Below are 12,785 nucleotides of genomic sequence, written 5' to 3'. Positions count from 1 at the left end.
AACAGCAATGTTGTTTATTTCTTTACTACAGGAAAATAATGAAGAAACATTGACAGCTGTTACAGAGGAGGAAGCAACAGAGACACTTTATGAGGTTTACATCTTTTAATACTTTGTGTACAGGAAACACAGGCGACCAATAAAGTCAGTTGAACAAAAAATCTGTTTATTCTTCTTTCAACATGTTGAGGTGATGGGTCAAAAGAAATGATTGTGACATATGGTGTCTCTGACTGCTCTTCCATCTTGTATGTCCGTGGGAGGGTCAGGATGTTCATGGTTTGGATCACTGCTGATGTTTGGTTCAGAAGGACAGTGTTCTCCTCTAATTGTGGCAATGTTGTGAAGAATCACACATACCACAATAATGTCACATGCCCTTTCTGGGGTGACCCTGAGTCTTTGCAGGCACTGGAACCGGGCCTTAAGCATTCCGATAGTCATTTCAATTCTGGCTCTTGTCCTGCAATTAGCCAGATTATATCGCTGCTGTGGGCCCGGTTCAGGGTCAGGGTAAGGGGTAAGCAAATAGGGTAAACATGGATACCCCCTATCACCAAGCAAGTAGCCAGTGAACTCTCCTAAGACAGAAGGGTACACTTCAGTTCAAATGTCCCTGAAGCAATTGGTCTTTATATATTTTAAAGTATTCTCAACTCACCATGTCCAAATTTTGTGCTCAGTGTACATTCACGGAATATTTGTGAGTCATGGACAGAGCCTGGCCACTTGGCTTCCACATTTGTGATAATGTTGGCAGCATCACATATGATCTTCACAGTGCAGAGAACACAAATTAGCATCCATTACTATAATGAAATAATTTGTTAGTTTGAAATGCTACAGGGAACTATGTACCTGTACATTAATGCTGTGGAAAGACTTCCTGTTCACATAGTCTCCTTCATTTACTGAAGGAGCAATGACTGGAATGTGAGTGCCATCTGTACAGCCAATCACGCCTGGGAACCCTGAAAATAAATGTAAAATTTAAGTAGTAGTTCAAATATCACCACATCATGAATTAAGTTTCGTTCATCCTGATACCTGCAATTTTGTGGCATCCCTCTTTGATAAATCTTGTGGGTCTATGACCGGGGAACACCACAGACGAGTACAGGAGACGTTTCAGTGCAACTGTAACATTCCTGACTGCCCGACAGACGGTAGCCTTGGAAACGTGCTCAGCGTCACCAATATTATACAGAAAGCTCCCGTTTGCAAGAAACCGAAGTGCAATACAAATAATATGTACAGAACTGAGAGAATGTCCGCGATGTGTCACATGCGTAATATATGGCCTGAGGATGTTATTCAAATAAATTATAGATTGTGCTGAGACACGGTAACGTTCGCACAGAAAATCATCAGGAAATGATAAAATGTCCAAACGCGCTCTGATCACTCTCTCCCGGCGGAGAGCTCTGCGGAGAATTTTTGGGCTTCACGATCTACTGGCTCTTCAAGGAAGTGGCACGCCATGTCCGACACTTCCTACTGTCAGGTTTCCGACAAAGGGGCGGAGACAGTCAGGGTTAGTTGTAGTAAACCTGCTAGGGGGCAGGTTAGCTTCACGGAGTGTGTCGTCATAGTGACTCACTCAGGCTGCAGCTGAACTCGCTTTGTGAAACCGAAAACCCAGAGTTTTCGTTAACTCAGGGTATACTTACTCAGTTTTTCCACTAAACCGGCTTCCTGAAACAGGGCCCAGAACTTCCAGGCCATATTCTGCATAGATGTTCCTGTATACTATGCTGGCCACTTATTTATGGAGTTCCATGTATACTCTGCCTGCTAGCATCTTGCATCCTTCTGTTATGTGCTGGATTGTCTCAGGGGCATCTTTACACAGCCTGCACCTGGGGTCTGCACAGTCCTGAGAAGATTGGCAGATAATGGACTTCAATCTGTTGGCCTTATAACCCCTCCCTGATTGATGGGCAGCAATAGTTGTTTCTACTAGGATCCTTGCTGATGCTTTTCCTCCTTGGCATTGTGTTACCAAATACCTGAATGCTCCAGAGCAGCGAACTGCAAAAGCTTCTGCTTTCATAGAAATGGCCACACTTTCTGATGATCAGTTAATCAAGTGGATTCATCAAGCAGCATCTGGCTGATACTTACCCTCTTAATTCCTGTAGAAGCAGGAAGGGTGTACTTAGTTTTTACACACTGCTTCTGTGTGTCTATTACATTTTTAAGACCTGCTAAGAACCAGCTTATTTTTATTATGTCCTGAACCTTTAAGGGTTTGCTTTCTTTTGACCAGCCTAAGCTTCTTAAATGCTTACCTCTCCTGAAAACAACCTGTGTGAATTATATAAATTATTCTTCGCTACTAATCCACAAGAGCACAGTTAATATTCCCATCTTCAAAGACCCTTAGAGTATAACAGGTTTTGACAATTCTTGGTTTTGAGAAATGCAAAAAATATTTTTCACCTGTCAAACTTAACCGATTGCTTTGTTTTGCTCAAGCTGGGCGGCTAAGCTAACATATAAAAAGATGGTATTCTATATGATTTCATAATTCTGGATTTTAGTGAAACTTAAACTTAAATAACTCAAATAATGAATGTGTGTCATGTAGTTTCAAGGCTGTGGCAGACTTGTCTAATAGAGTGTCCGTGATGTCACCCCTGACCTTTCTCATCTGTTAAGAGTTGCTAAATCCACCCGGGACATCTGTTGCTGTTTGACTGAAGCCATCAGAGTCTGAACAGCCGTAAGACAGTAAGTCTGTCTTACTCGTGTGACGCCTAACAAACAAGATGGTTTTAAAACTGGCATATAAGATTCATATGATTTTTTTTAAACAGTCTCACAGAGAGTACTCGTGTTCACTTGTAAATTCATTTTGCAGGAATAATTATCTTTATTTTCCACATTTTCTGTACATGGTAAACATTTGGAAACACTTAGAAAACATTTAATGGCACTTCTATGAAAAGGCCACAGGACAAGGTGGAGAAAGCCTTACAAATGTGCTAAAAACAGACCACATTAAAAAAATACTTTTTTTTCTGGACAGAGACGTTACATAATGGAAAGTTACATTCAAATTTACATTCAAGCACATGTTATAAGGTTTTAATTTTTTTTCACTCTTTGTCATCACAACACAGAAGCTGTGTGTATGTTTTCAAAATGATTCACCATTTCCTGTGATGGAAAAAGCCAGGAAGAGAGAACAGTGATGAGCAGCAGCACTGGTGACAGATATGCATCCCACTTTTGTTTTTCACTACGTAAGCTATAAAATGAAATCAGCAGCATGTCTTACACAGATTTATTTCAATCGCTGATGTGCTTCATCCATCAGTGCCACATGAAATATGGTCTTTGGGTTTTTCTGTTTTGTTTTTTTTAGTATTATCCCTTTAAAAGAGCCAAACATGTGAGGATCAGATTGCTGTTGGCTCAGTGCTATTGCTTGGTTAAAGAGGTGGCATAACATTAGCCACCCTTTTAATCTTTCCTCCTACACAGCACGCAACACTCGCTCACATGTTAATGGCAACGTCGGTCTGAACCCTAATGTGTTTGTCATACTACAAGTGTGCTGCACTAGAGTGGATTTTCTTTACTTCAGAGCTTCAGAGTGAGTGTGTGTGTGGGGGGGGGGGTCATTTTACGTCTTAGCACCAATACCTACGGCCTTATGTTACTACGGCTGTTGAAGCCAAGTATCCTAATCGTGATGAAGAAACTGCTGTCACTAAGGAGCGCTCTAATTGCCACTGGAAACCGCAAGCAGAGGTGATTGTGATCAGCCTGGGCGAAACAATACACACTTAGATGTGTGGCCCTGAACGCTGGATCACACCAAACGGTCAAAATGTCACAGCTGTAATCTCAGGGGGTCTTTTTCAGAATTGGTTCAGTAATCTCAAAGCTGTAAATGTAAACCAGACTACGAAAAGCATCCAACTATAAAAAAATAAAATGAACAAGCTGCCTCACAGTATGAACAGACTACTTAAAATAAAAAAAGTTGAATGGATGGAAACATTAACAAATCAAATGACAGGCTGAGAGGTTTTTTTAAGCGTTGGGCAACCTCTCCTGGCATATCTCCAAGGGCCGCTTGAACGCTCCCCTCCCGAAAACTTCGACGTTGCTCGCCAGCCAGGAGACGACATTCCCAGGGACGTACGAAGTGCAGTTGGCCATAGACTGGATCTCGACGGGCTTCAGAACGCGATCCCAAATGTTCACCTGACTCAGCTCGCCCACGAAAGCCTGTCCGGCATCAAAGCGCCCGCCCACCACGTCCTGGAAGAGCCATAAACAGCAGGATGTGAATTTAAACCGCATCGACAACAACATCATCAAACGTAATTACCTGTTCCAGTGCGGAGGAAGAGCCAGTCAGTGGGAATGAACTGCTCATTAAACTTTTGTACTGTCTTTTAAAGTACTCTTGGACACGAGGTCAAGTCCTTTATCTGTTTTCTAAGAAATGTGTCATTTTTTAAAGACTTTATGTTTCATAATTTAGTAACACTAAGCGATCACGTGAGAGCATCATGGGTATTCATGTTGATTTGAACTTTAGATTCACGGTTAATATATTTGGTTTTTGTTTGGCTTTTATTGTTCTTCTAGCATTTGTAATCTTGATTATGTGTTCACTGAATGGTTGAATTCCTGATTTGATTAATTTATTATTTTAACAGAGGTTGAGTTTTTTTTCTTGTGATATTATTGACTTTTTTCTTCTCTTTTAATTTTCAGTTTTACAGTTGTTTGTTTTTTGGTTCATGCCTTCATTTTTATTCTTTTAGTTCCCGCTGTGCCCTCTGTGTTTATATAGTCCTGTTTTTCCTTTGTCACTTTGGCAAAGCATCTATCATGCTTCCCTGTGTGCCACCTGCTGTGATCTCCTGTGGCTCGCCTTCAGTTATTTAAGCCTCTGCCTCACATTCAGATTCTCACTCAATCTCTCTCCCTTGACGGATAAACTGCTTGAGAAACAAAACTTAGGAAACGGATTTTAAAACTGTTGATTTCAAAATGAAAATATGAAAAATACTTAATATTTATTAGTCATATCTGGTAGAAAATTTGTGGTAGACAGATAAGAGTGCAAAGTCCTTAGACAAACAATTCTCCTGACCTTGGTCAAGCTGGTCCTTGTTACAGCTGAAGCACCTTTTCACACCATCTTCACACAATTTTGAGAAGCTTGACCTGAAGACCTGAAGCAATCATCTGACACAGTCATCTGTCTGCACTGCAGTTGCAATCCTTGTTAGGTGTAGTCTATAAAGTCCAGTGGTTTTATGTGTTTGCAATCAAGAGTATGATAAAACTACCAAGCTAAATTTCATGAATCCTATCGATCGATCCCCAGCTCTGTCTGTCTTGGTTGTTGTGTTCTTGGGCAAGACACTTCACCTACCGCCTACTGGTGATGGCCAGAGGGGCCGATGGTGCAATATGGCAGCCTTGCTTCTGTCAGTCTGCCCCAGGGCAGCTGTGGCTACAACTGTAGCTTGCCTCCACCAGTGTGTGAGAGTGAATGAATAGTGGAATTGTAAAGCGCGTTAAGGGTCTCGAAAAGCACTATATAAATGCAATCCATTATTATTATTAAGATAGAGAACTGACATCGGCTTTGGTGATGTATGTACTCTTCTAGTCTTGAATCTGTATGATGTCAAAGACAGTGGATATACTAAATATGGTCATTTCAGACACACAACTCTGGCTGTGAGAATAGCAGTCCCAACCGATCTACTGTACAGAGTGCAAGGGGCAGCCATTCAGAAGAAAGCTGGCTTAAAAGGAGTCTGGTTATAAAGGGAGAGGAGTAAAAAGGCTCGTCTCAGGTAGAGGAGGAACTGAGGAGTTATTTTGTACTGTGAATCATGCAAAGCTACTCTAACAGAAACCAAGAATATAAATATGGAAGTGGAAATTAGGTTCCCTTCAATCACATAAATATTCTGCATGCTGCTATGTAAACTTTGATTAGCAGTGATTTGGATACCAAATGTTCCCTGCAGAACTGAACAGTAATATGATTTTTTTTTAAACGATAACAGCACTCAAAGACCACAAGCCTCAGCAAACGGCCATTCATGCCTTTTAAAGAGGGATCTGGATGCACACCAAATATTTAATGGCTTCTTCCCTCAACACGAAGTGTCACGAAAATAGACTGGGCAGGTTTTGTGTAAAGCCATTAAAAGGGACACAAACAAACGTCAATAAAAACATGCGTTATTACCTGCTTGGCAGAGGTAATAATACATTGATTCATTTAGCGACCTCAGCAGCTGTGGGCAGTGATGGATTCACTGTTGTTTCTGTTAATTGTTTTGTTCTGATAATCAGCCTGGATCTCATTTGTGCCGCTTTAAATCTGGGTAATTTTCTTCTTTCCATCTGCAATTTGCAGAGACACCTCATAAATAGTGCGTCTTATTAGTCGAAGCGCTTGGTACAGCATTTTCAAGTTATTTTCTTCTTGCAGTAATGTGAGCGTGTTGAGTTGAGTGCACATAGCTGCAACACATTCTTTTTTTGACGATGAATCTAAAAATAGACATTCATCAAAGATTTTACTGTATCATTTCACCTGCTCCTGCCCCAGGATGATCACTCCTTCAGGTTTGATGGGGTGCCAGGCTGCCAGGTTGTCACCAGCTCCCAGCTTCTCCCCGTCTTGGTAAGCCTCCCACTGACCATCTCGCGTGGTCCAAGAGATGCAGATGTGGTGCCACCTGCCGTCGCGAACCTCCAGGGGAAGCTGAGCAACCTAGGGTCAAAAAGACATTATAATTTTGAAACGTGTGTTTTGGTACAAATATGATTTTTACTAAATCACTATTTCAATCCGATTTAATTACTTGCCTTGTCATTAATGAGAAGCTCAATTGGGTTGTTGCCCCATTCAATCAGCACAATCTCATTTGCTTGCCCTGGTACACCGTAAGAAAAAGGCGTGCCTATGCCAGGGCTGGCGCTGGACTTGATCCACATGCAGAGAGTGAAAGCATACATCTCTGGCAAGCTCTTGGTGATACGGCCATACAGGTAATTGGTACGCTGGGGCAGGGACAGCTTAAACTGTTCTGGGGATATGAAGTCTCCTCCGCCTGTAATAAGATCGGCAGAAAAGACCCGTGGTGTAAGGAGGGAGAGGTGACCCATGAGGCTAATCTTCTCACCCGTTATTTCACCTTTGGTGATTCATAAGATCATCTTGACTATTCTGAGTGCAGAGGGCAGCAGCCTTTCTCCACTCTTGTAATTTTCCTTTCGTGTGGGACTATTCTCTGTGTAGTCATCCAATCTGTTAAATGGGCTGTATGTCATTGAAACCTATTTATATCTCAAAATAACATTTCCTCTTGATTTGTTCTCTACAGCTATTGTAATGTAAATATGTGAGTTTGTGCTTGGCTGTACCTTTCTCCAACTCATTGATCCTCTCTACCAATGCGTTTAGAGTGCTCTCTGTTTTCAGCCTGTAGGCAGCTGTGGCATTGGACAGCATGCTCTTTTCCGCCTCCAAGGTGCTGACTTTTTTCAGGAGCTGTTTCTCCAGTTCTCCAAGACGTTGCTGCAGCAGGTCACGGAGCTCACTGGGGAACGAGGCTCCAGATATGTTGGCCCTCATTTGCTGTTGCTAAGGAAGGATCAACATCACCAGTTATCATAAGCAGGATGTGCACTAAGCCCCCCTGAGAGCTGTGAGCTTCTGTGTGACTGATTGGCAGGTTTACAGATTGAGTTTAAATAAAAGTCTTTCAGTCAGTTTTCCTCTCCTGTCAGGAGAATCCACTCATTTATTTTAATGTGGGAGGCACATACTGGGCTTGAAACTGAGTATTTTCATACTGTGTGGTAGTCATGGTAAGACTAGGAACAAAAGACTATTCAATTTATTGAAAGCGCAAGCAAAGTGAAGGCAGGTCACACGAGAAATTAACCAGTTAGCTGTATAATCTCTTCCCACATACTGTTTTGATTCTCCACGATAAACTCAGTAACAATTCTTAGAAGTCACGCTCTGCTTTTGTGCGAATCGACAGTTTGTTTTAATCCCCTTAAATCCGTAATCCGTAAGCAAACCAGGTTTTTAGGTTCGGGCTTTGGCACAATGCTTTGCGCAATGACTCTTACCTCAAGGTTTTCCAGTCGGTCCTTGAGCCCCTGCATGGTTTTTCCAAGATTGTCGATAGTTTCATTTGGATCCCCGGGAACGTCCCCCATCGTGTTTTGTTTGTCTTTGCCCCATGTTCCCCCTTTGTCGTACTTTCTATCGGTGGTTGCTGACGCGCACAGAGACAGCTTGGTGGTAAGCTCGTTGATGGTGCCAATCTGTTTGGAAATCGTTTCTTTCTGTTGTAAAATCGTCTCCCTTAGCTGCATGACCGTGTTTCTGAGCTCTTCTTCCTGACCCCCGGCATTTAACTCGGGTAGCAAAGTCACAGGGCAACTGGCATCGCCCGTGAGGGGTATTGCCCGGCAAATGTAGCGCTTTCCATCGTCCGCCTGCCTGTTTGTTAGCTGACCACATCCCAGAGCACAAAAACATAACATCCCGGACAAGAGTGAAAACATACCGGCGGCTTGTGTCGCTCAGAGAGGTCAAGAAAGAGGTGAAAACCTCACAGTTAAATTCTCAGCACTCCAACGCGAGCCCGATGTTGAGTTCAGTGCGTAAAAGTGTACTCCAAACGGGTCTGCGCAAAAAGCATCATGTATAACTATCTTTACAAAGTAGCGACATGATGTCCGACCGGCAAAATCAGGAGTGGAAAATGCGATCAGGGGAGTGTAAGCCCATTAATGTGGCTTGTGATAACGGAACTATTCCTGGCACGAACGGAGCTCACAGTGAGGTGCTGATCAGACAGCTCCTCTCGATAAAGAGGATTACCAAAAAAAGGTGTCTGTGAAAAGTCCTGGATGTGTTGTAGTAGGCTGACGTCACCGAGTCTAGGCTTAAATGGTGATTTGTTGAGCTGATTAAGACTCGAAGTCGTTGTCGGAAATTGATAGGATTGAAAGGTGTGGTCGATTAGAAGGCGTGGTTATTTTCATACGGATGCCTTCCAACACGTTATCATGCTTTATTTTTTACCCGGTTCCCATCCCCAGACATATGTGTGAGCGTGCGCTGTATGTGGTAGAATTTGAGGTATATGGATATTAAACAATAGAATAACTTCAGAACACATTTATGGAAGTCCTGCAATAAAATCAATAAAAAAAAAATTTAAAAAGAAGAAGAATCGATTTGAGTTTGGATGCATACATTTTTCAAACATTGCACCAACACACGTGGCCTCAAGGCAATTTAGAGACTGAATTGCAGCTGCGAAAAACATAACAAATGATTCCCAATGCAGGTGAGTCTCTTCAATAAAGCCAACGGTGGAGAAACAGGATGTGGTGGTAAACAATTAGCAACAGTTGCCTGCCTAGTTGCAAAAGGTCAATAAAGCCTGTTGTGCTGACTGGAAGGCCTACCACTGTGCTTTGAAGATGGCATCCAACCATGATCCAAACCACAAAGTCAATCAAAACTGTTTTACACTAGGGGATGATAAAATGGAAGCAGTGCTGAGCAAAAACTGTTCAATTCTGGGATTTAAAACAGCAGAAATGAAGCTCGTGGAGATTTTGATTTTCTCCAAAGATATGATCAAAGACTTAGATAATTACATGCAGAGTTGGTAAAAGACTAAACATTTTACAATTATTTTCATGTTAAATAAAATGAAGGCATCGCAAGCTGTCACGTCTGACTCATCACGCTCTCATTAGGAAGCACATGAATCAGAGAACCCGTGGCTGTCTTCCAGCCAGATTTGTGAAAAATTCTCATTAAGAGCAACAATTATTGTCACTCTTGGAACTTTAGTTGGAACAATTTTTAATTGCCATGCAAGCTTTAGTATAGTTAGGGGTAACATTACAACATACAGTATATAAGTACGGTTAGATATAGTCAGGTTTCCAACCAAGAGGCAACTTAACGTTCAAAAAATCAACATGGAAGTGAAAACTGTGGAGAAAAAAATAAGTGTGGTACCCGGATTGTTCTGTTTTTTGTCTAGAACATTTTTTAAATCACTGGGCTTGATCCTCTTCTTTCTTTTCAATAAAACATCTAACACCTCGGACATTTGAACTGTGTCACGGAGGTTTCAACCAGTCCAGACACAGCTTCTTTTTATAAGGGTTCATAGGCCATAAAAGTTAGAACTCACTGGTTTAATATTATTAAAGCAATTAAAGTTTGATACTTGGCACCTTTCGTAGTTTTAGTTCATGTCAGTGCAAAGCTCAGCAGGACGATGGCCCCAAAACCTTCAGAGAATATTACTGCAAATCTGTTTGATGATTTAAGCAGTAATGGACAGCAGGGACTGACCATCAACGCTGTTAGTTTGCCCATGGGGTTCAGTTGCTTGTGCTCGTGCACACGTCTTGATTAAACACAAACGCTTTAACGCTGACTCTCACTATCTACTTTGTGTTTACTATAGGATAAAGACATAACTCACCTACCGGCAATGGCCAACAAACTTGGGACGTCAGTGCTGTTACAAAATTATGATTTTCATTAACAAGCATATTCACCGTGGAGGAGATTCTGCTGTGAGTGTTTGCCTGTGTCACAGAGAACATGTGTCTTATTCATACAGACCTCAGGAGTGATTTAAAAAAAAAAAAAAAGAGTGAATGTCCACGGGCGCTTCAGATGCATGAATAGATTTTTGGGTATTGTTGATGATTCAGAACCAGTCTCAAGGAAAGTGCACTTCTTTCTATGGAAGAAATAATGCAGGGGCGATGCGGCTTCATCATAAGGGCATCACCAGTCGCTGCAGAGCACTGAGAAAAACACATATCTAATGGACAGATGAGTGGTTTTGGAAACCAGTGTGTCATCCACTCTTCCCTCTCAGGATAAAGCCCCCATCAGGGAGAGAAAGAAAAAAAAAACACTGATGAAACAAACAGGACAGCGCAATAAGCCAGAGACAAACATCTTTTAGCAGATCATTATTACTTAGGGAACATAGAGTGCAAAGGAGAATGAGAAAGTCATATTATATGTCAGATTAACTCTTACATCATATGTGGCATTCAGTGAGAGGGATATCTCATTCTGCAGTCTTTGTGCCAGTGGCTCCAGTCTATGGAAGGAGGAGGAGGAGGAGGAGGGCTGTGAAGGAGGGAATTAAAACCCATTAGCAAAGCTTGTGGGTAGGACACATGCTTGATAGATTATGCAAGATAAATAATGATCATCTTTCAACCAGACTTCATTATTTCCAGAGCTATTAAAACAAGCATTATGAAAAAAAGAAAGAAATCTCAAGTCTTATCCCTACACTGTCATTTGTGAACCACAAAAGCGTGCATGACAGCAACTTAATGTGGTCAAAATGAAAGTCGGGGGCTGTTTTAAAAATGATCATGAAAAGGTTACATGCTCTGATCTCATAGAATAACTGTTTAGCTTGTGACTCGCTTCACAGAGTCAAGAGGATCAATGAACACTGTTAACATTCATTGCAAAATGTATAACTTTTTAAGGTGGCAAAGTATGGGGGCATCTTTAGTTTTTTAAATATATTTTGCTGGGAAGATGGGAAATAGGTGAAGGGAATACAGGCAAAAACAGAGTTTGTATTATTCAAATGAGCTTGACTGTCTTCCATTGAGAGCATTTCTATTGAGGCTTCAGTGAACAGGTGAGAGTTCAACTGAAGGGCCAGATTGATTTTTCATGTCAGTGTCAGGTCATTGCTGGATTCCCCCCCAGCAATGACCTGGATGGCATCACATTCACTTTACTCTGAGCACTGGTAATTTCAGAACACGGATAGACTCCAGAAACAGCTTCAGTAGGCTGCCATCTTGTGGTTAAAACAGCTCACGATAACTAACTAAAGCAACGCAAAGACATGGAACAAATTAGTCAATAAACTTAATTCAGATTAAATATCACTCCATCCCATGGCCAATTAAATACAATTCCGCATACACTAGTGATTAGTTATTAATATTATCTATTGATCTTTTGCTATGTAGAGCAATATCCCCCTGGACAACGTTTACTGTCCTCCAGCACTGCTACTGATGCAAAATCTGTTCAACTCCGTGTAAACACATCCCTTAAAACATTATTTTACTAACATTTGAAAGGCATCTACATGTGTGTTGGCTTTCCAAAATGCCAACTCACGACCTGTTATTAATTACAGTAGTTATTTATTGTATTGTATTGTCCCATCAGTATTGTGGAATAGCATGGCAAGCAGGTATCCATATAACTAAAAAAAAGCTTCAAATTGCCTATTTTTAAAAATGAAGTCATCAGTACAAACTTCTATTTTAAGTCCTCTATTAATGATTGCTTATATTTGAATATATATTGTTTGCACAAAGACCACTTATATTATATTTATTCAAGGTGAAACGTCTGCCCCACTGGGAAGCCTATTACCTCCAGGAACCATGTTACTTAGGCTACCACTTCCTCTACTGTAGAAGCCTAGGAGCCAGAAGACCATCGAAAATGATGGTCTTATAGCTACTGTTTTACACTGTATATTCTTCCGCGGGTACTAGGATAACAGCTTTTCATTTTAAAAATGTATTATTATAGAGCTTAATAACGAATTTGTCACTATTATGCACATATAAATGCTAAACAGATATCATAATACCATATTTCATTGTTAAAAAAGAAGCTATAATATGCATTGCGCGGAGAGATATCACACATCGTTGGGCGCAAACGGGAGCGC

General features: G+C 41.2%; 1 protein-coding gene across 1 annotated transcript; it reads right to left on the bottom strand.

The window, feature by feature from the left end:
• Nucleotides 1-2,844: 2,844 nt before the first annotated feature.
• On the bottom strand, nucleotides 2,845-8,955 carry nptx2b (neuronal pentraxin IIb). The gene is made up of 5 exons (XM_086303081.1): nucleotides 8,137-8,955; nucleotides 7,420-7,639; nucleotides 6,862-7,106; nucleotides 6,587-6,766; nucleotides 2,845-4,275 (listed from the first exon to the last, which is right to left on the bottom strand). The coding sequence occupies exons 1-5, from the start codon at nucleotides 8,575-8,577 to the stop codon at nucleotides 4,045-4,047; spliced, it is 1,317 nt and encodes a 438-aa protein (XP_086159207.1). The 5' UTR covers nucleotides 8,578-8,955; the 3' UTR covers nucleotides 2,845-4,044.
• Between the last annotated feature and the right edge of the window lie 3,830 nt (nucleotides 8,956-12,785).

Source organism: Aulonocara sp. 'chitande type north' Nkhata Bay, linkage group LG8 (genome assembly GCF_057382095.1).
Source record: "Aulonocara sp. 'chitande type north' Nkhata Bay isolate Kocher_YH1m ecotype deep benthic linkage group LG8, A_spYH_male_GT1.1, whole genome shotgun sequence".
Taxonomy (NCBI): Eukaryota; Metazoa; Chordata; class Actinopteri; order Cichliformes; family Cichlidae; genus Aulonocara; species Aulonocara sp. 'chitande type north' Nkhata Bay.
This window is presented reverse-complemented; position numbering and strand designations above follow the sequence as displayed.